A 24,186-nucleotide genomic window follows, 5' to 3' on the forward strand; every position below is an offset into this window, starting at 1 on the left:
GTTTATTTATAAGGCGCCGCAAAGTGTCCGCAGCGCCGTACATAGCAAACAAAAAACAAATGACAGGGTAACGTACAGGGTGTGTTGAAAGATACAGTATAAATAGGGGTATAGCTGGTAGAACTTAAATCAGCATCAGTTCTGAAGTAGGTGTCAAAATTGTCAAGGAGACTGAAGATGAAGTAGAGGAAGGGAAGAACAGGACAGGAGGACAGGTGAGGTAAAGAGGTAGGGTGAGTACGTGAGGAAGGAGGGCCCTACTCATAAGAGTTAACATACTAAAAATAGGTGGGTGGACGAACGAAATACAATAGGATAAGTAGGAACGGAGGGGAACAGAGGCAGGATAGGAGGATCAAAAGAGGTTAGGAGGAGGGATAGGCTAGTCGAAAAAAGTGGGTTTTGAGGGAGCGCTTGAAGGAGGTAAGGGAATCAGAAAGCCTGATGGGTGGCGGGAGGTTGTTCCAGTGCAGGGGGGCAGCGCTAGAGAAGTCTTGGACACGGGAGTGGGAGGAGGTGATTAGGTGAGAGGTCAGTCGGCGGTCAGCGATGGAGCGAAGAGGACGGGAGGGAGTGTGGATAGAGATCAGTGAAGAGAGGTAGGGAGCGGTGGAGGAGGAGAGAGCCTTGTAGGTGGTGGTGAGGAGTTTAAAGAGAACTCGGAAAGGAATGGGGAGCCAGTGAAGAGATAGACAGAGGGGGGAGGCGGAGGTAGAGCGGCGGGAGAGGAAGATGAGCCTAGCAGCAGCGTTAAGAATGGTTTGGAGAGGTGCGAGGCGGGTGAGAGGTAGCCCAGAGAGAAGGATGTTGCAGTAGTCAAGGCGGGAGATGACAAGAGAGTGAATGAGAATTTTGGTCGCGTCAGAGGAGAGGAATGGTCTGATGCGTAGGTGAAAGCGGCAAGACTGTGAGAGAGCACGAATGTGGGGGGTGAAAGAGAGGGAGGAGTCAATGATGACACCGAGGCAGCGCGTTTGGTCGGTGGAGGTGATCTCGGTTTCACCAATGCTGATGGAGATAGTGGGAGAAGAGGGGATGTTCAGGGGATGGAAGATTAGAAGTTCAGTTTTAGCCATGTTTAGTTTTTAGGTAGGGTGTGTGACGTCAGCTTTGTCCTCGATCAGCCTGTCACTGTCGCAGATATGGACTGGGAAAATCTTTAGATGTTGAATGAGTTGCGTATGGATTTGCAGATGGCTGCCGATCTGCAATTGTTTTCGCAAGCCATTCGCAGACTTGCACAGGGTAGGTTTTCACTCTGACCTCTACATTTCGCAGAAGAGTGTCATCCCTTCTCCAATTCTCTATTGTTGACGTCTGCTACTTTCTGAATCCCCTACAAAGTCCTTAACTGGCTAGCATAGTTTTTACTTGATTTTTTTTAATATCTGAATTGACCCTAAAAACAAGTAAAGTAGCTGCACAGTTCTGTTTTCTAAATCTAAACTTATTTCCCAACAAGTCTATCTTTATAATCCACACCAATAAACTCCACCCTGCTCATTAATAAAGGAAACATTGAACCATTACTACAGTGCACTATACAAATTCAGTAGTCTAGCTTTGTAATTGACATTGACCTATCTTCTACATTCATATACTAAAAACCTCCAAACAAAATGGACTGTCACTTGCGCTGTATTTCTATAGATATTAATGGAAGTATATAAAGTGTATATGCCGTCTCTACTGTGTCTGACCGCCTGACGCAGAAGCACTAACTGACCTGAGGGCAACACGCTATGTGCACATAAGGGTATCTTTTGTGGGGCTGTTCACTTCCCACTCCTCCAAATCCACTTCAAGATCAGCTCACAAATGAAAAAAAAAAAAACGTTCTGGATGCGTAATCCGGCCCAAATGGACCTTTTTGAAATGCCCTATGTGCACGTAGGGATTTCTTGAACCACTCCTTTTTTAAATACTCCCACAGCCACATAGATTACTCCTGCAAAACGTACCCTGTTACGTTGCATACATACAGATGACTAGTGGCGGGGATGTCGGCAGTCAGAATACCGATGCAGGCATCCCGATTGAGGGAATCTTGACAATGGTCAGGTAAGTATACTTTCCTTCCCCTTCTAACCCTAACCCTCCCTCCCCACAACCTAGCCCTAAACCTTCAGCTCCACAGACTAAACATAATCCCTGCATATTTGCATGCCATTGCCTGGATCTGCAAAGCTACTAGTGGACGTCTCACTATATTCCCAGGTGGCTACTGAGCATAATTTTGCACAAAAGCAGCTAAGAATGCATTAGCATACATCTGTATATCAGCGCCATAGTTTCAGTATGTCGGCCTTGCAGTTGAGTGTGAACAGCAAATAGATGTACACTGCATAGAAATGATGGTGGCATCAAGCTTCCATCTGACATGCCAAAAAGCCAGCATGTTTTCTTTAGCGCGTCATTACTAATATTTAGAACCACCAGCATGAGGCAACTCCACTGCACCGTAAACTAAAAACATATGTAGCAAATAGGGGTACTTGGGCATACACTTTCTCAGATTAAAGTCCATTCTCTACTTATCTCTTGATATTGACGTTATTTAGGAAAAAAATCCAAATAAAAGTGTATATGTACATTTTTTAATTCAGAATTTATAGAAAAATATTCTTGTTTTAGCCAATTTGATGTACGGTATATACATGACACAATTTCTCAGAAACGAATCATTAATAATGTATGTGAAATCAGTAAGTGTTCATCCTTTGTAGAAAGTTATCCTGACATAATCTAGCCCAGCTATCACAGTACTGCAGACACACATAGAAGAACTCTATGGGAAAGAGAAGGCTCTTGATAAGCTTCTTACTTGCATTTACATATTCCTAAACTGTTTGGTGTACACAGCAAATCTACTGCAGTCTTTCTATCTACAAAGAGAAGATTAACTTGTAATGGAACACAAGTCAGAAAACAAAGATAGAATTTGTGTCAAGGATATAGGAAGGACAGAATTAGGCTGTCTGCTTGATGGTTTCATTTTTTTGAAAGATATTAAAATCCGGTTTTCAGTGTCATTAAACATAGGGAGGAGATATGGAATTTTCAGCATGTTTGGTCGCCTTAAGCCCCATACACACTGGGCTGTTATGGCCAGCGGTGTTATTGCCTGCTGCGAGGACCCAGCGGTGTGCTGTCATTTGGCAAATGCATACGCACTTGCTGATGCTGGTGGTGTGGTTAAGTCAGGGTGAGCCATGCTGCATCCTGCAGGGGGTGCTTATCATTCATCACACAATGGGCGGTATTCAATGAGGCTGATTCGCCAGGTTTTTATGGTGATTTTGTGCTGTAAGGCGAATTTCTGATTAAAACGGTAAAACCCTATTCAATGACCAGATGGCGAATACATTTCAAGGTTTTTTTCGCCATGATTCACCGAGTAGCAATCGCTATCTTTTTATGGTGAAGTGGAAGGTGAACTTTTAAAATAAAGTGTTTTGTTTTTTTCATTTGGTGTCAAAAAATCAGGATTTTTATTCTGAGGAAGGGCATGCTATTTTTATTCATGTGCTGTAAGCACATGAATATATATTTAATAAAAAAAAAAACAACACAGAGCAGCCAGCAGGGGGCCGGGAGCCGAGCCGCTCATTAGATATTCATATATTCACTTCACCCGATCATTACATATGCATGATCGGGTGTAGTTAATATACCCGGTCCCCTGCTGGCACCCCCGGGGGGCAGCCTGTGCAGCCTGGCACCCGGGGAGCCCACCTCCCCCCTACAAACGTTCTGGGGCAGGCAGGGAGACTTCCATCTCCCTGCCTGCCACCGTCCTCAGGCTTCCTGCGGCGTTCGCCGCAGGAGCTCAAATTCGGCGGTCAGGGGCAGCGAGCCCCTGACTCGTTGAATACCGGAGCCGGCGAGGCTCCGGAACGCAGTGAGCAGTGGCGAATGTGCAGCGAATCCTAAAAGGATTTTCTGCACATCGCCAAAATCCACATTGAATACCGCCCTTTGTATTGCCAGTAATATATACATGGTGAGTGCAGAGCTTCTGTGATGTACAGATCTATAACAAGGCTCAAATCAATTGTGGATTTCCCAATAGGTGCATGAGAGCCCTGCTAGGCCAATGACCAGCTGCAACTGGTGTGTGTGTGTGTGTGTGGGGGGGGGGGGTTATCAATACATTTGCGGTGGTGGATGGAGGGGGTTTCGGTTAGTGTTACTTTGGTAATCTGTTAGCCTTAACATGAAGAGGGCAGTGATGTCATGGATGTGATGATAATGTTTTGGTTAGGGGCAACTTAATCCCTAGCTAAATTGCTCCCAGTGCAGCTCCGACTACAGAGTGTCATGATGTCACGCCCATGATGTCATGACCTTGGGCAAAAGAGTAGTGCTTGCAGGTCCAGTAAGTGCAATAATGAACGGGGGAAGTGCAATGATGAACGGGGTCCAGAGAATGCTGCTTTTAGCTACACAGAGTGCAGGGTGCTCCTCTGTGTTTGCAGGTGGCGCTGCAGCAATGATCCTGGTACCCCATTATCCAAAGTAGGAGCCGTGGGACAGTTACTGTGGTACCCACAGAGCTGCACATGTTGCACACCCCTAGTTATAGCCGATCTATCTATCTATCTATCTATCTATCTATCTATCTATCTATCTATCTATCTATCCTATAGCTGGATGGTGTAACACTTAGGACATGGAATGAAAGTAATCTCTCATGAGCAGGGCCCTCTCTCCTCATATGCTTTTCTTAGAATATATCTCTGCCAATTTTATAATTGCGTCAGTGTCCGCTGATACAATTTTCTTTTATTTACCATGTACTGTACTTGTACTAATTTGCTGAATCTTTGTGGCGTCGTATAAATTAAAGATGATAATAATAATAAAAGTGAAAAGGATGGTGGCAGTTGGGGGTGAAGTGTTGGGTGGCAGAGTAGGGAGGAAGTCAGCGAGGAAGAGATAATGAAAAAACTACATTAATACATTAATAAATAAAAGTCAGGTAACACCCTACATTGCAAAGTGTAGCCTCTATATGTTTTCGAGTCCTACTAATGGAATTTGGTGCGCTTTACAATTTGTAATTTTGTTGCATTATTGATAATTAAGTATTTTGTGAATAGTATAGAAAGTATTTATTAAAGATTTATTGGCTCTTTATAAATATTTTATCTAAAAATAAATACTGTATCAAACATAAAAAAGAATACACTGCCAGAGACCTGCTCAACTAATACCCATTTTACACCGCCGCAAAAACCCGGGTCATCGGCGGGTCAGCGGTGGTGTAAATGGATCACGCTGTGTCCCTTTACACGGGACTTCTACCAAGGTCCTGACCTGGGTAGAACACTGCTAGGACCTGGGTAGAGGGCGGTGTAAACAGGAACGCCGGGTCATCTTTACAAGAATGGGGGACGTCCAACCTGCAGCCCGCAGCATCTGCAGGTTGGATGGGGGGGGCACACACAGCCTCCGCTGCTGTCTGCCACGCTCTGCAGACAGCAGCCACAGCATCGGAGGAGGTGAATGGATGCCTGTGTATGGCATCCATTCACCTCCTAGACGAGGGCTGGGGGGGGGGGTGCATGGGGGCTGGGGCAGCCCAGCAGATTACCTTGGTGCTGGGCTTGCCCCCAACACAGCGGACCGGGTCCCGGCGGCGGCGATCGGCGCTTGAAGATGACGTCATCTCCAAGCGGTGGCTAGGGGGTGTGGCTGTGTAAAAGGGAGCAAACGGCGGGTCGAACCCGGCTTGAAGCGGGGATCAAAAACCTGGGTGCGACCAGGCATTTTTGGTGTATAAGGGGTATTATTTATATTTTGTATACCATATATTGTAGTACTTATTACATGAAACATTTAAAAGTACTTTCCTTCACATGCCTTGTATTGCTGTGGTTCTTCCAGTGCTCACCTGGGAATCAGATTTGCTACTGTGACTGAGAAACTAGGGATTGTTATAGACATTGCATGGAATTTCCCTGACATAGCTTTTACTTCAGGGGTCACTGGAGTCATAGAAGTTAAACACCTGTAGGAAGTTAAGCATGACGTTGTCACTTCTTCTGTATGTCAGGGAATTGTTAGCCAGTAGTATGATTGATTGTTTTTTTGTAGTTTCTAGTAGGAAAGTGGCTTTGCTTTGTATTACCCCAGCATTTAATGACGGAGATAAATGAGGAAAAATCAAGAAAAATCTGATCTTGAAATGTAATTAATAAATACATCTGTACACAGGGGACATGTACAGTGGTTCTAGACCTGCAGTATAGTTTAGCTCAATTTACAGCAACACTGTGTAATTACTGTACATCTGTCTGCATTTTAATGGTACCTACAACCAGTATTCCGATGAGCTTACAGTGTGAGTGAGTTTTATATAGGGAAAGGCCCTAGACTGCACACCCTAACTACATTTAATGAGAGGTGCTACTCTGCTGAAACTTGTATTGCCACACACAAAGAGAAAGAATGCAGGTGCACTATTAAAATGTTACTAAAGTTCAATACACACTGGGCGATTATCAGAGCCGGCCCTAGCCTAAATGACGCCCTAGGCAAGATTTTGGCTGGTGCCCCCTAGCACCGCCACTAGTTCCGCCTCTGACCCTACTCACCTTTCCCAGCACCATCAACCCTCATCATAGCAGTCATCATTTTGTTGCTCCTACCTGCAATATTTTAAATAGAAACAGTGCACACATTCAGTGCGCAGCCCAAACAGGGGTGTTCTTGCTGGGAAGGGGCAAATTAGGCCACAGAGTAGTGCAAGTTTATACACATTATATCATGCGATGGTGTCCCTTATTCACGTTACATCACACAGTAGTACCACTTTACCATATGTACATTACTCCTCACATTATTCACATTATACCCTTAGAAAAAAATCCTGAGAAAATAATGTATTTTAAGCACCTCTATGGCCACACTGCAACCCAGCACAAGCAGTGTGTGCTGGGCAGAGGAGAAGAGCTGCAGCTGCTGCTGTCACTTAATGGGAGGGGGCCCGGGCCCCCACTGGGCCCTTTCATCAGACTTTGGTCTGGGTAATTTGTACCCCCAACCCCTTTCTCTCGACAACCCTGATAATACCACACAGTAATGCCCCTTACACATGACACACATTATTAATGTCCTTATTAACATAATGCCCCTTAAACATATGTTGCACATTATTAATGCCCTTATACACATGACACACATAATGCCTGTTACACATATGTCACACATTATTAATGCATTTATACATGACACACATAATGCCACCTTACACATATGCTGAACACTATTGCACAACCAACCCACCCCCAGACAGCACTTGCACAGCCACTAACACTGTGACCTCTGCTTGGATACAGATGTTTGGATCTTGCCTCAATAGGCCATGCAGCTCCTGGACAGTTCTGTTAACGTTGGGTGCCTTTTATGCTGAAAATTCATCTTATTTGCATTGTTATGTGATCAGGACACACAAAGACCTTCAGATGATTAAAATGATATGCAGCATGCCTATATTCTGTGTGCGACTGTGGCTGTACCTGCATACGGAATGCTATGTTACAGTAATTTCCATGAATACACTATTTCATATGCAGATACAGCCTCACTCACAAACAGAATATAGGCATGCTGAATATCATTTTAATCAGCAGAAGCTGCTGGTGCCCCTAGGCATTCCAAACACCCTAGGCATTTGCCTAGTTTGCCTATGCCTAAGGCCTGCTCTGGCAATTATGCCCATCTTGTATGGACAGCTATGACCGCTGTCATCACTGGGGAGAAAGCCGATCAGTGCAAGCCGCTCCAGCGCTGTCAGCAGGGGGGCGGACGGCTTCGCATAGCGCAGCGCTATGCAAAGCCATCCACAATGAGCGGCAGATGAGCTGCTTTCCCAGCGATGATGCAGGAGTGCACATCACTACTCACCGCTCATCGCCGGCCCATACACACTGGGTGGCCTTGAGCTGAAAGCTGCTCAAACTTGCTGTTTTGAGTGGCTTTCAGCTCAAAATTGCCCAGTGTGTATTTACTAATTGTAATATATTTTGCAACACACTTTCCATCTAGATAGCATTTTCTGCATAACACATCATGGAGTAAGTCCTTAACATTGTATGGATTTGTAAGGGACATGCCTAAGCCAGCCCAACCAAACCACTCCAAGGCAGCACAATAGTGTTACATAAGTGAAAGCAGCTACTAAGAGTGTTACAGGAGTTACACATTTTGTGAAATTTTTTTTAAATTAAACAAATAAAGTACTATAAAGTGCTAAAATTAGTGTTACATTGTGGTGCCTTGAAACACCTCAGTCAAGGCAGCTCAGGGGGGCCCAAAACCCACCCCACAACTGACATACTGTATAAATTCCTACATTCTTTCTCTGTCAGTGTGTCATCCATTCTGACTCACAAGAGTAATTCAGCATCAGCACCATTCGCTTTGTGCCCTACATACTGTATCTCCAGAGGATGGAAAGTCAAAGCAAGGCAGTACTATATAAAATACAGAGAAGAGTTCTATTTAGCATAATATGAATTGGGGGAACTACTGTGTGACATAATACGTTACGAAGTAAAGAGACAATTGTGTATTGGGGGGATTCAATGAAGGTATAAAGATATGGAAGGAAACATATGGGTGAGACATTAGATGGATTGAGATTCTAGAAACATGATGATGAGAGATGGCCTATGCATCATGGAAATGGTGCTAGCCCCTAGTTGGTGCTAGACATGTTCATTACACAGGGTATTCCTCTATAGATTTGTATGGGTGCACACCCTATTTAAATGTACTGCCTATGCAAATGATCTGATGCATAAATCAGACTCGGGGAGATGCACTAACACCCATGTCAAACATTGCCGGCATTTGCCGCCTACCACATTCTTAGTTATCTCATATTCACTAACATATGCGATTACTAATGCAAAGGACAGCTCTTGTGATAAGAGCAGTTATTAAAGTGCGGTTTTGGCGCTGGACTTCTGGGTCTGTGACCTGGGAGACCCTCTGCGCATGGGCAGAGTGATGGTGTCGGCCACAGGGCAAGCTGCGAGTGATCCATGATGGAACCCTCACAAAGCTCTGTGCAGAAAAGCTTTTGCAGGCGATACCCCCTGCAGCAGTACCCTGGCGTGCGGGTTTTAATGCATTAAAATTGTGGTAAAAACCCTGAAAACATTGGTGAATTTAAGTGGATTTTTTTAAATGCTGCTGTACCATCTAGTAGCTCACACAGCCAAAACCCTGGAAAAATGGCAAAAATGATGTAATCCCTCCAGAGCTTCAACTCACATTCAATCAGTCTACTCACAATTAAGTAATTTGAACTTGTGATTTGTCCTTTCCTTTAGCCACACCCCTCATGGTAGTAAAGCTAAGGAAAGGAAAAGAAAAAAGGGTGCATGTAGCAGTCTGTGGGGCAGTGCAAGCTTTTTCGGCATTCTAGGCAAAACATCATCTTACTGCTCCCACCACCACCCACCAATACCGACTTTCCAGAGCCTCAGGTGAAAGTGTGGAGAAGGTGTCTTAGAAGTTCAACACCTGCCATTTGCACAAGTTCTATAAGGATTTTATCTATTAGTACACAATAGGTTAGGAAACAGCCTCCTTAAATAGCATGGGGTCCTGTGTTCTGAGTAACAAACTGTAGTATTGCAAAATGTCAGTGTAATTCACAACATGGCTGACTTACATCACAGTTAGATCACCCTTCACTTAACAGTTGTCTAATTATCCAAACAATTGGATTCATTCGATCTCTTGGAAGTCCTTTTTTTGGTAAACATTATTTTCTCTTGTTCTTTTGGTTGTCATCCAAGGCTTTAATGCAGCAGAAAATGCAGTGACGTGAGTTTAGAAGTAGACATCTGCTTCAGCCTTCCTTCCTTGCCCTGGATAAGAAAATATATGATATGCTGTAAGAAAGATTATTGATCTTGGAATGGTATATAAACAGAACAAACTACTACGGCTTCTTTTGATATTGTATCTAGTGGTTTCCCTATTTTTTTCAGGAGAACAGAGACTTATAATGGGATTATATTTATTTTGGCACTTCACTTTCCTACTGCGGCACAATCACCTCAGTTATGAGACTGAAAAATAATAATTTGTTCTAGGGAGTATCAAAGTCCTAATTTTTGTATTAACACAGCTTCCAGATGATTCAGGTTTGTCCAAAAGTGTCTGTGGGTCCTATTATTGTATTCGGAAATTTTTAATGATTTTTCATAGAATTATAAAGGAAGCTGCAGTTTCAACACAAATGAAATATTCTACCTTTTTCCATAGTGACTGTCCAAAATGAAGAGGCCGGCCACTAACAGTTAATGTCATCTAATCAGTGTCATAAGTTCACTCCAGGTGCCCGGAGGCAATAAAATATTAGTGACCCCCCCCCACACACACACACACACCGCCTTATATAGATATAAATATGTATGTATGTATGTATGTATGTATATTATGTTAAAAATAAAGAATGTGTGAATTCTATGGTCTTGCTAGGAGGCGGAGTCAGCCTCAGAAGCAATATTGAATGCTTTAAATTAACTAATGCAAATTAGCAGGGGAGGAGAGGTGCCCCCTTGGAAGCAGGAGCCCGGCAGCAGATGACTCCATTGCCTCCCAGAGTTCCACCTCTGCATCTAATGATCCCTCCCTAGCAAGCTTGAGGCGCTTCTCGTATGGGCTATTTCACATGCTCAGGACCTGATTTTGGCTCACTCGCAAAAAAGCAAATTCTCTCTCTAATGGACAAAATCATGCTGCACTGCAGGTGGGGCAGATGTAACATGTGCAGGGAGAGTTACATTTGGGTGTTATTTTGTTTTTGTGCAGGGTAAATACTGGCTGTTTTATTGCAGTATAAATATCAGTTTGAAGTACAAACCCCACCCAAATCTAATTCTCTCTGCACATGTTACATCTGTTCCCCTGCAGTGCACATGGTTTTCTTCATTAGAGAGAATTTGCTTTTGCGAGTGAACCAGAATCAGACCATCACTGTATCTCTCTTTTGGGAAATTTCCCAGTGGGGTACATTTTAAAGATGACACCTTTGACAAAAAACTTGCTTCTTGCTACCCTTGATTTCAATAATGCCAAATATATTCTCCTTTATCTTGTTCTGGCACATTGGTAAGCTTGAGAATTAGAAAATAAGAAAAGAGAATACACTGAAGTTTTCAAAGGCTGCATGTCTTAACCAAAGAAAGACAATTCTGCAAATTAAAGGAGATATAAGGCCTTAAGTCGGTGGCTTCCTTTTAGTGATGGCAACCAAGAATGTCAGGGTTTTTTTTTCATTGCTGCCCCTAGGCCAAAAGTAGGGAAGCCAATCCCGGGGCATTTTTTCAATCCCGGAATTCGGGATTGAAAAATGCCCAATCCCGGGATCCCGAGATTGTCTTCCCTAATATAAAAAACACGCCTCGGCCGCCCCGCATATTTGCTTACTGCGTGGTGCGGCCGGGAACCGGGTGGGTGGGCGAGCAGGGGAGATGGAGCCGCGTGGGAGGACGAGCTGTGTTGATGATGGGGAGTGGGCTGGTCCGCTGCTGGGCAGGTGGGCGCAGGCGGTCTGGTCTATGGCTGGGCGGGTGTTCGTGCCGGGGTCAGTCACAGCTCACAGCATGGAGACATCCTATGCGGCCTGCGCAGCGTGACCTCTGATGTCGGCACGCTGCGCAGAGCCGCACTGCCCAGGACGGGAGAAGCCGGGCAGCTGCTGAGCACCCGCTCAGACGCTGCCCGGCATTAGACTGCAAATGCGCAGTCTAATCCCGAAATCCCAGGATTGGAAATTCCAATCCCGGGATTGAAATCCCGGAGTTTTGGGGGCCAAATCCCGGGATCCCGCCGATCCCGATCCCGGCATTGGCCACCCTAGCCAAAAGTTTCTTATTGAGAAATGTAGAAAAAAATATTAAAATAAGTAAATTGTGTTTATATGTTATTCTTAGAGCAAGTTATGTGGTGAAGGACAAGATTTGTTTATCTTTGTCCATATATTTTATGATTGAAAGCCACCATTTCTGGTTTTGTATATTACATTGACCAAAAGTTATTTGAATTGATCCTGTGACACCAATTCAAGGCACTGCAATTGCAGTGACTGACTACAGGATGCCACAGACCCAGTTTGGTAACCACTGGCTTAAGTGGTTGGAAGGGCTACTGTTTTTTTAATGTATATACATAGTTTTTACGGTACATTGTGATGATATCAACCATGTCCTTGTGCAACAAAGGAGAGGTGTTATTACACAAAACATGTCATCCAGCCCCCAAAGTGAGTTCATGTGAGACAATGACCAGTTCTTCAGACTTCTTTTGCTTCTGAATTGTGCAGGGCCTAGATGAAAAGATTCTTGTAATCCAGTCTAATTCTGCATGTATAAATGCTAGCAATGAAACACAAGCCTAGACACCAGTTAATGGGTTCTTTATTACTGGGCAGTTGTTTAAGCATTAAGTATTGGTTAGAAATAAAGCCATGCTCACTCATGAGTAAGGAAGAAGCTGATTGGAACTGAAATAAACCAAATTCATTGTATTGCATTTTGTATATTAGTTGACATTATTATTGATTTTTATTTTGCTGAATATTTTGGACTCTCTTTGTGATGTTATAGGAAGGAGAGAACATCTTCTATTTGGCTATTGAGGACATAGACACTGACACTGAACTACTGATTGGCTACCTGGACAGTGATATGGAGGAAGCTGAAGAAGAGAACAAAGAAATCGTGAGCGTGGTTACCAGAGGAGAAGATGAAGAAAGCATTAAAGAGGTTCTGCCATCTGTGGAGAAAGCTGAAACAGGTACAGTTTATTCTATTATTTATACAGCCCTGTCATCTGAATTTCACCATTATTTACAGTTCTTACTGTACAGTTTAAGCTCTGTGTTTAAGGTTCTCATTTTTTTTAATGCCTCTGTGCAAGTAGATATGAACATTTTCAAAACAAACATTTCAGAGTCCTTCACTCCTGCACAGTGTCACATTGTTGCTTGGAAGGGAGAGCTGTGAACACTTATCTCTGACATTTTGGAGTTACCCTTGTTAACCACAGCAGGCATAAGATTACTTAGAGGCTCAATCTTACTTGTATTGAAATAATTTCAAAAGTGCTAACTAGTGCAGTGGTGGACCAAAGCAGTAGAAGATCCCTGTAGGACCGACTCCCATGATACTTGCAAAAAGCCTTTGTTATATATTAGTAAATGTACATAAACAACAAGATACAAAAAGTGAAAACAAACCAGAACACTGAAGTTGGATCTGTCGACTAGATCACAAACAACATTACAACCTCTGACATTTAACAACCATCTGATGGCTTCTGTGAGGCCTCAGAAGCCCTGCTACCAGTAGCGCATGCTGGGTGGAGCCTATTGCGCTGCAAATACAGAAACAGTATGATCAAGTCAGCGGCAGTTCATGATTGAGGACTTGTTAGATAAGTGAAGGGTTTAGTGGACATAATTAAGGAATTTATAACAAAAAATAGATTAGTGATTATGCCTACATTGTTCATTTTTGCTCCACCAGCTCTTTCCATTTACTGTACTTTTAAACTAATTTTACCTGCACATGTGCAGAACCATTCCGGGATGGGGAGGGACACACATTCCTTAAAAATGGGGTGTGACACTCCTGTTTTCCAGGAGTGTTGAGGCCACAGTATGTGTTTTCCAATGCAGATTTACTGGACCCTGCTGAGCAGTTCCAGTGGTCAATCTGAGAAAGCTTCGGCTTACTCAGATGACCAATACTGCCAACACTATGACCGATGGGTGCAGTGGTGCAATGGTGATCTGATGCTGCATCTCCAAGCACAGGGCCTTATTCTAGTTCACTCTTTCTGGCAAAATCCTTCTTAGATGGACAAAACCATGTGCACTGCAGGTGGTGCAGATGTAACTTTTGCAGGGAGAATTAGATTTGGGTGGGGTTTTACTTCAAAGTGAGATCTATATTGCAGTGTACAAATAAAGCAGCCAGTATTTACCCTGCACAGAAACAAAATAACTCACCCAAATCTAATTGTCTCTGCACATTTTACATCTGCCCCCCTGCAGTGCACATGGTTTTGTCCATCTAAGAAGGATTTTGTCAGAAAGAGTGAACTAGAATAAGGCCCACAGACTCAAATGGCAGAAGCCTCCTGTAGCATTAGCATTTTTATACATGCAAAGACAAAGCAGTGATGTTTTCTGCTTCCATCTCTAAAGTGGGCCCTTTGTACCTAAATTGTGGCCTTGACTGCATACGTAGGTTTCGTTCTTATACTATTATCTGGTTAACTTTCTACCAACCCAGCTTGAGGCTGAACCACTGTCTTCCTTTTTGCTATGTGACCTCATATTTCTGTTTGAATCCATTTTTTTTATACTGAAGCTTCACTTTTTCTGAAGGGAAAGCGGGTCATCATTGGCACATGTTTTATTTCTGATTACCAGAGCTGGGTAGCAGTGATAAACAATTGTAACAGAGAATTACATTTTTCTGTTTGATTTGCTATACTCCTTTAGGACCTAAGATACAGGTATAGAATGTTCTATCTGGAGACCTCTTGTATCCACAAAATACCTCAAATATAAAAATAAAAAATACATTTGCTGCTGCTATGTTCCCAAGTTTTACATTGATTAAAGGTAACAGATGATTGTTTGATGGGTCACCACTACACATGTACAATTTAGCACATATATTGTACCGGTACATAGTGTGCATTTTACTTGGCATACTTGCTTGTTTACATATTGCATATTCTTTAGGTGTGTGATTTTTTTTCCTTTAACTTTTTAGAGATCTGTAAATATAAAGATGACCACAACTGCCCACTTTGTGAATCTAGCTTTCCAAGTCAGGAAATCCTAGCAGAACATCTACAAGCTTTACATCAGAAGCCAAGTGAGGAGAAGGAGTTCAAATGCAGAACATGTGGGAAGAAGTTCCCAGTAAAACAGGCTCTCCAACGACAGTGTGTACTTCAAATGTGTTTTTTTTTTCTTACTTTATGTCATCTTTCTCTCTCATCAATTCATGTCTTAAACTTATATATTCTGATGGCTGATAAGGCAGAGTACCCATGCTGGTTAATGAGAGCTTATTCTTGCAAGAATTCTTTGTGCCCATGCCCATAGAATGTATGCACTTATAGGCACCTTAGTAGAATTACACAATTCCTGCCCTTAGGTTTACCTTGAGACATGGAATCGTGGTGTGAATGTGTGTTGTCATCAGTGGTGGGTTCTACCTGGGTATAGATGGGGGAGCTACTGCTGAGCGCACTGCCCAGTCCCTTGTACCTTCCACGTTGCTGTGGTCCTGCACATGTATAATTGAAATACAGAGGGCCAGAGCATGTACAGTAGCCGCTGTGGTACTGTGCATGTGTAAACGCCAGGCTTCTCTTGGCTGCATTGGCTGCAGCCCATAGATGCTGGCTAGGGCTAACTCTAAGCCAGGGAGGGACTACCTACAAAAAGCCATCCCTCTGCTTATAACAATAACCCCCCCCCAATGGGTCTGCCTGTCATGCGGGTGACTTGCAGGTAGGACTTCCAATAGGAAGCCATTCTAGTCTCACAGACTTCACCTGGCTTCGCAGCGGGGTGGTGGATTATACCGGGAAGACGGGGGGGCCTGCAATCCTGCTAGGATTGCCCATAGGTAAAATCTGCCACTGGTTTTAAAGTAGGTTAAATTGCAAAAATAATGCATACCAAGACACAGATATAGTAGCAATATTGTGCAAATATTGGATGATGATGATGTTGACGATGATGATAGACTGTCCTAGCAAATCGACTGGCATTGTACATTTCTGAATGACCCATCTAAAACACGTGCCTACTGTATGGACCTGAACATCCTACTTATACAGGTGTCTAAATTGGCATATGGCCCATAGCGTACAATACAGTATATAAATACAACATCCCAAGTCACTTTGAACTCTATTGCTTGTGTTGGCTTGTGTGTCTAATTATCTCTTGTATGTTCGTTATTCTTTGAGTTTTAAGGAAACATACATTCTAAGACTAAGCAGGACATCCAAGACATATCTGGCAGCAATACAATATTGTATTATGAGAATGTTATTTCTCTACATAATTGCATAGATGGAGCTATACATGCTTTGTGGTGGTTTTTGTATTGTTATAGATTTTCTATTTTTATGTTAAAATCTGGAAAATGCACAAACACCAGCCAATCTCAGAAAGTTCTGACTGCCCAGGAATAATGCCTTATGCCGCAGACCAAAATTCTGTTTGAAATATTTGTAAAAACAATGGTATTATAATATATTTTTTAAAACAACACATTTAATTGTTTTTTAAATAGGGGGGGGGGGGGGTATCCAATTACCCCAGATAAAACATTGGAAATGAAAGACAAACTTTTTCCCAATGTTTCACCAATGTTTATCTATCATTTTAAATTTAATCCACTTAATTAGATTGCCCGATAAAATACATAGTTCACTACGTCCATATATATTTAGATACTGACAAAATTTCACTAATGTTGGCTCTGTACACCATCACAATGGATTTGAAATGAAGGTACTTATATGTTAGTTGGGCGCTCACTAAGCTATTTGCTTAGTTTTCCGTGTCCCCTCGCGGGGCTCACTATGCTCGATACGCTTCAGGCACAGTGTCTTGCTGCGCTCGCCACACTATATAAAATCAATTCCATGCCGACATGGATAGTGGGGTTATGAGCGTAGTAACTATAGTGGGCGCCCAACTAACATATAAGTACCGAAATGAAACAGTGGTGATGCATTTAAATTGCAGAGGGGGTTGAATGAAATTATCATACAGTATAAAGCGTTTAGGAATTATAACTTTTTATAAACAGTTACTTATGTAATTGGACATATTAACATAAACAAATAAAATGTCAATATTTAATACTTTGTTGAGAATCGCTTGTAAGCAAGGACTGCCTAAATCTGGAACCCATGGACATCAACACATGCAGTACTGGGTTTCCTCCTTTGTTATGTATTGCCAGGCTTTTACTGAAATTGTGTGCAATTATTGTTGCATGCTCGACTGCGTTGAGATCTGGTGATTGCAGAATATTCCACTTCTTAAATACTCCTAGGTTGCTTTCTCAGTATTTTTTTTGTCATTGACCATCTGTACTGTAAAGCGTCATCCAATCAACTTTGCTAAATTTGTCTGAATGTGAGTATGGTATAACTCCATACTGCTTCTGTCTTGTATCAATAAACTGAAGTGGCTCAGTACTATTGCTGTATCCCCCCCACGGTAATTCCACCACTGCACTCTGACAAGTCTGTGAGCCTGCACTGGTTTCACTATCACTGACAGTGACTTCCTATGAGAAGTTCGACCTGTCAGTCACCCAAGGCAGTCCCATTGGGAGGTGTTCTCTCCCTTCGGGATGCCTCTATGGGCTGCATAGATTCCGGGGTCTGCACATGCATAGTGCCGGTCCTGGGCCTGTCATCTGCAGTGTACAGGCATCATGATCGTGAATTGGCTTCTTTGGGCTGCTGCTGAAGCGGCAGGGACTGGCCTTGGACCAGCGGCAGTGGGATCGGCGGGGTCCAGGAGCGGAGCAGCCCCCCTCCAACACGATGGTAGGAACCGCTACTGGCTGTATCTATTCATGGCCATACCGTCACACTCCCTCTACCAGTTTTAATAAATGCTATGGTATGCTTTGGATCGTGAAGCATTATAAGCTTCTACATACTTTTTTCTTCCTGTCATTCTGGTACAGATTAATCTTAGTAACATTTGTTCAAAGAATGCAGCCCAGAACTGGGCTGGCTTTCTTAAATTTATTTATTTATGGATGTTTTTTAATTTGCAATATAAAGGATGCTGCGTTCATCTTCCACTGTTGTCTTCGGTGAAAGCCAAAGCCCTTTTATATTGCAGCATTCACCAGTGCATTCTCTTTTTTTTTTTCTCAGAATTTACCAAACAGTTTTTTGACCAATCCTAAGGTTCCCGTCACCTCTATGATGGAAGTATTTTTTTTATATCCTAAGGGTAGCCTGTGCCATTGCATTGAGTACTTTGACTGCATGTTAGTGACTTACAACAACAACTTGCAAATGTCACACTTAAAATCAACTCCGGTTCTTTTGTCTGCTTTATTTAATGAAAAAAATAAGACCAGACCTGTCCATGAAACAGCTTTATAGTCAATTGTCCAATTACAGTAATTTTGGTCCCTTGAAAAAAAAGGGGGCTACACATCAAACAGCTGTAATTCCTAAACTTTGTCTCAATTTGGATGTGAAAATCCTCAAATAAAAGCTGAATGTACACGTTATCCCCATATTGGTATATAATACCCCTTTCACATCGCACTTTTAAAACGGTAAATTGCAGTTTTTTTCCCTTTTTAAAACGTTTAAGCCTGCACTGTGAATGCACCAGAGCCGATTTACCGTTTAAAGTTAACTGGTATTTCGAACCGTGTAAAAAGCAGAGTCCTACACGGTTCCTTGCCGTTTTTTGAGCAATGTGAATGTGTACAATGTGTCTGAAACGGTATTTCAGGCAAACAACACAAGCTCCCCTTTAAAATGACAGGCAATGTTGACATGACGTGTTCGGGTTGAAACGGTCTGACTGCTATGTTGAATGAGACTTAACCGGTATTTAAAACGGTAATCTGCGGCAATGTTAAGGCTCTGACCCGTTTTAATTACCGTTTTAAAATACCGGTTTTTAAAACGTGTCGGCGATGTGAAAGTGGTATAACTGTAACATGAATATTGTTTGGTAAACAGCTAAAATAGCAAAAATTATGTTCAAACATATATCGACCTAACTATATGGCTATGATATAGAGTAACATGGTAGAGTAAAGTGATACACTGTTAAAGGGCAATCAAAAGCATAGCAGTCACATTCATTCATACACAGAACCAGACGAACAGAGTAATGAGAAATGTAAATTTGATCGCCACGTTTGCCAGTTGTTAACGACCCCCTATATCCATTGTGAAAAGAGGTGTTATCATATAGTATTACTAGTGTTACTTTTTTCACACATGTTAAGGATGTAGAACAGAATGTATTTTCTGATTTGCATGTCTGTACTTTTGTCAAAATATTAACCTGTCTGACAAATAGGTATTCATGGGAACAATGTATGGTCTGTAATTTCTATGATGGAGGGATTATGATTATAGCACTGCTTTCACTCAATTTAGGTCATTTAGGTTATTATTGATAATGTAGACTTGGAATTGTAGATATCAAAGTACCAAGTTCTCTGCTCCTGGTCTTTCATTCTGCGATTATTATTATTATTTTTTTATCTTTTATTATCAATCCCCTTGCAAATTACTTTTTATTTTTATTTTATTTTTACACCAATCATTCCAAAGATGATTTAGTATTTCTTCATATTTCAACAGCTTCATTTCTTTATTCTTCTCCTTATTACAGTTGGCCTTGATTTACATGTTTTCTTTTTTTTATCTTTGTGTTCTTTTCTTAGTTCACTAACATATTTTCTTTGCTTTTTTTGTCCCATAACTTTTTATATATTTGTTTATGTAACCTACCTTAATTTTAGAATCTTTACATATTACTTAAGTGTTTTCTCTACCTTTTACTGTATCCTATTGTGCCTACAAATGTCCCTTAACTATATAGGTATCCTTCTTTGGGCCAAATGTAATAGGGTGTGAGAATCAGAAAGTGAGAGATTTTGGGAGAGTTTTCCCATTGTTTTAAAACGGCAATCATTTACACTGAAAAAAAAAACAGGTTGATTTTGCCATGTAATTTATTGCCACTTAAAAAAAAAAATGGGAATACTCTAAAAAAATACAGTATCTCACTTTCTGATTCTCACACCCTTTTTACATTTGGCCCCTTTGTATCTATCTTTGGGGCTATTTATCATGGTCTGCATTTTTGCCTCAGTAAGCATAATTTCCTATTGACAAAATAACAGACAAAACAAATATTTATCAGATTAATGTATCAAGAAATTCTTGCATCCAAACAGGCCATGACAGGAGCTTGTCCCTTGCGAAATTTAAAAAAAAATTTAAATGAGTAAATAGCGCTGTAATTTAACATACTGCATGGGTCCTGAACTGACTTGCTAAATACGCAAGTGCATTTATAAGACCTTGTATGTTCAAGCGTTAGTTATTGGACAGGGACTGAAAAATATAGGCAACAAAAGCTAACATCACCTAATGATGGCTTTAATCATTGGATCCAAGAGCTCCGAAATGCTAAGCTGGAGCTTGGTAATTTCCTGCACTCAGAAATAGATTTTTTTCTGCAGAGCCTTGATAATGTATTCAATTTCAAACAATAATTAATGCGAAATCAATCAGAAACCTAATTTTTCGGAGATATTCCATAATAAAGTTTAATAAATATGCCCTTTTGTATTCCAGCCTATCTATCTCACAATAAGGAAAATAATTCATATTATTAATTAAAGCCAATTGGTTATTTACACAATGGTGCTTACTAATGCTGTTATATAATATTTAATCAAAGCAATTATTAAATAGTACTTAAGAATGAAGGCTGATTTGTTAGCTAAGAACACATTCATTCATTCCATAATTCATTCATTCATTCACTCATTCATTCATTCTGATTACTCATTTACAGCATTTTCTGTTACTGTAATGGACTGAATTAGGGATTCTCATTTATGTGGGTGAATGCGCCAAATAGAGATAAAGATATGGGGCCAGATGTATCAAGCTTCAAAAAGTGATAAAGTGGAGAGTGATAAACAACCAGCCAATCGGCTCCTACCAGACATTTCTCAAACTCAGCCTGTAACATGGCAGGTAGAGCTGATTGGCTGGCTTTTTATCACTCTCTATTTTATCACTTTTTGAAGCTTGGTACATCTGGCCCATGGTGATGTAAAAACTACCATTGATCCGCATATTTCTCTAATAGATCTAATACATGTATTTATTATTACACATATTTATACCAATGTCCCTTAACTATATAGGTAAAACACCTAACACGCTAATTAAATATTTCCCTGAATTGTGTATAAAGCCCAAGAAGGCAACTAAGTTACATGTGCTTATCAGCAAATTACTTTGTAGGGCTACCAAACAATTGTAACTTGAAACATGGTAACTTTTCCCAAAGACTTTTAATAGACAATGGTGTTTTGTGTGACAATTGAAAATCCGCTCTATAAACAGCATTTTGTTGCTGTGTGTGCAGACTCTAAAATGTTCTCTTTCCTTTAGTGTACTTCAGTGCACAGAGAATATCATCTCCGGAGACACTTCAGGGAGTTATCAGTGTTCCGTATGCAATACCTCCTTCGGCTCAGCGTTGAGGTTTTATGTTTGAATTACTGAACTGCTGTCTAATTTCTGGCTTCCTTCTTGCATGCCTGCTTTCAAGCTTCCTAGTCTTCTTTTTTGACATCTAACCAAGAAAAAGAAGTGCTGTCTTACCTCCTATTTAGGTAATGCACGAGTTTACTCGATCTCTTACTGTAAAGCATGCACAAAAAAAGTGTTCAGATTACCCAAACACATTATGTTCCTTAATTCCGTGTGCCATTTTCTTTTCCACAGTTTTGAACAACACAGAGAGGCTTGCAAAGGAGATGTAAGATTTATATGCAAGGCTGATAGTTGCGGCAAAAGATTCAGAAGCAAAGATACCCTGAAAAAACACAAGGAAAATGTGCATACAGGTAATGTATCTATTTATACATCCATTCAGTACATTTGCTTTAATAGACCTTTAAGATCCATTGGATGTTAAATATTATTAATCGTCTATATAACCTTGATAAACAAAATGCAAGTTTCAAAATTGATACGTCAATAAGCCTGGGCGATTTTGCTAAACAATATAAATAGGTGTGCTCTTACAATAAATCAGAAGGGAAAGAGCAATGGTTTATATTGAGGAGAAGGTTCAGACTTTTCTCCCCTAAGACCTACAGAACAGTAGGATGGTGAATGATCCCGGTTGGAGAGAAACGCGTTTTGAGTTTATTGGTATTCTTCCCCAGTGTATATGCCGAGTTCCTTTGTTCTTAGGTGCCTTTTTTGGACTGATTTGGACTTATCAGTTGCTGCTCTCTGACCAGGACCATTCGCTTAGGTCGCTCTCATCGATATAAACCACTGCTGTTTATCGTCTGATTTCTTGTATGAGCCCACCTGTTTATTGTTTATCGCAATTTTTCAGGCTTCTGGATATTCATATGTTCATTTGAGATAGATATGTATGGTATGCGGTTCTGGGTCGACAGTCATTAGGTTAAGCACTAATGGTCGACAGTGACTAGATCGACACCTGGAAATGGTCAACATACCATAGGTTGGCATTGTCAGAAGGTCAATACAAACTTGAGGTCGACATGGAAGCTGTCGACACTTTAAAGGTCGACACAAGTTTGTCATTTTTTTGGTGAAGACGGACTTGGTTCATACTTTACTCCAAGTGGGCATAGAGTGAGAATATAATAGTGTGCCGAATGCAGTGAGGCACCATGCCAGAAGCATGGGGAGAGCAGCAAGCCATGCGAGGGGACGCGGTACACTTGTAGCGCATCCCCTGAAAAATCTGTCGACCTTTTGCATGTCAACCATGTCTATGTCGCCCTTAAGCACATGTCGACCTTCTGGCAATGTCAACATATGGATTGTCGACCATTTTCAGGTGTCGTCCTAGTCTTTGTCGACCATTAGTGGTCAACCTAGTGACTGTTGACCTAGACAATGTCTACCATTTAAACCATAACTGGTCACTTTTAATTCTCATATATGGTGCACTGGTTGTTACCTATGGTCATCTTCTGTCTGATTGATATCATTTGTGGAAAACTTTTTTGATGTTCCTACCCTTACCCTGCTTGATATCTGCAAACACGCTTTAGATCTCATATACTGTACATTGTCACTTAATTTATTAAAATGTGATAAGTACCCACTCATCTGCTTTGTCGTTTTGTGGATTCTCTGGGATATATTAGGAATTAACAGAGACTTTCTAATTTTCATGGTGGGCATGTTTGGTTTTATAACCTCTTCTTGTCTCCATGCAATCTGTTATAACTGGTGCCATAGTCACTGACCCACAGTGTCTCAAATCACCCATTATTAGCTTGTATTTTGAGTGTTATAAATATAATTCATAATATATAATAAATATAATAAATTGCACGATGAACACATTCTCCTTTTATTTCTGTGTAGTTTGGGACTTCATTGTATTTTTGTTCAAAAATCTTAATGTTCTTTTTTCTATCAGATGTGCTAAAAATTAGCAGTTTGTTCCACAAAACCGATAGCACATTATTTCCTTCTGCCTGGGGCAGTTGCATCATTGGCACCTAATTTCTCATTTACATGTATACTTAAGTTCTTCCTAACGGTGACATGATGAGAAGCTAATGATTGTAAATCGAATGGTGTTATGACACCAGCAAAATTAGCCTCTATGTGCAATGTGCTAATGTCAATTTCAACAACTTGTTTGAGACCTCAATCCAAAATACATCACTCTTTATCTTCTTTATCTTGTTTCATTGATATTTCCTTTAAGGATTGTCGTCATACATTTGTCGTTTTTTTTTTTTTTTTAAGTTTTGTCTCATTTTATTTTTAAGGGGTGAGACAGTCTAAAAGAGGAATAATAGATATTCCATTTTAAATATCATATGTATCAATATCACATTTTTTATTATTTTTTATAAACTGCCTATAATCGTACCTGTTGGTGAAGGACAATGATCTGTACATGGCAGCGTTTTTGCTTTAGTTATTTAAGATATATTTCACACAGGTGCAGTTGGGCGATCCATATCAATGTAAAACACCAAACCTTTGTTACGCATTTCATACAGTATGACTGAATATTGCATTGTTGGCTGTTGAATCATTGTTATGGTGTGTACACACGGTGAGATTCCCTTGCTATTCGACTTAAAATTCGAGTGCATACAGAAAGGGTTCAATAGCGGAGAGGTGATTGACAGTTAATACATTTAGATGACAGATGCTGCAATATGTTATACAATTACCCGTATTTGCCGGCATATAAGACGACTGGGCGTATAAGATGACCCCCCAACATTTCCACTCAAAATATAGAGTTTGTTATATAAGTGCACCCGGCCTGGAGGCATGTTTTTCAGGGGAAAAAGTAGT

At 41.1% G+C, this 24,186-nt stretch overlaps 1 protein-coding gene across 1 annotated transcript in view; it reads left to right on the forward strand.

The window, feature by feature from the left end:
* Positions 1-24,186, forward strand: part of PRDM5 (PR/SET domain 5) — a 206,088-nt gene that overhangs the window by 31,856 nt on the left and 150,046 nt on the right. The window contains exons 4-7 of the mRNA XM_083174449.1: positions 12,633-12,822; positions 14,814-14,988; positions 21,262-21,354; positions 21,598-21,719. Of these exons, the coding sequence (XP_083030575.1) occupies positions 12,633-12,822; positions 14,814-14,988; positions 21,262-21,354; positions 21,598-21,719 (580 nt within the window). The remainder of the gene's footprint in view (positions 1-12,632; positions 12,823-14,813; positions 14,989-21,261; positions 21,355-21,597; positions 21,720-24,186) is intronic.

This window comes from Crinia signifera, chromosome 1, assembly GCF_055691185.1.
Source record: "Crinia signifera chromosome 1, ASM5569118v1, whole genome shotgun sequence".
Lineage (NCBI taxonomy): Eukaryota > Metazoa > Chordata > Amphibia > Anura > Myobatrachidae > Crinia > Crinia signifera.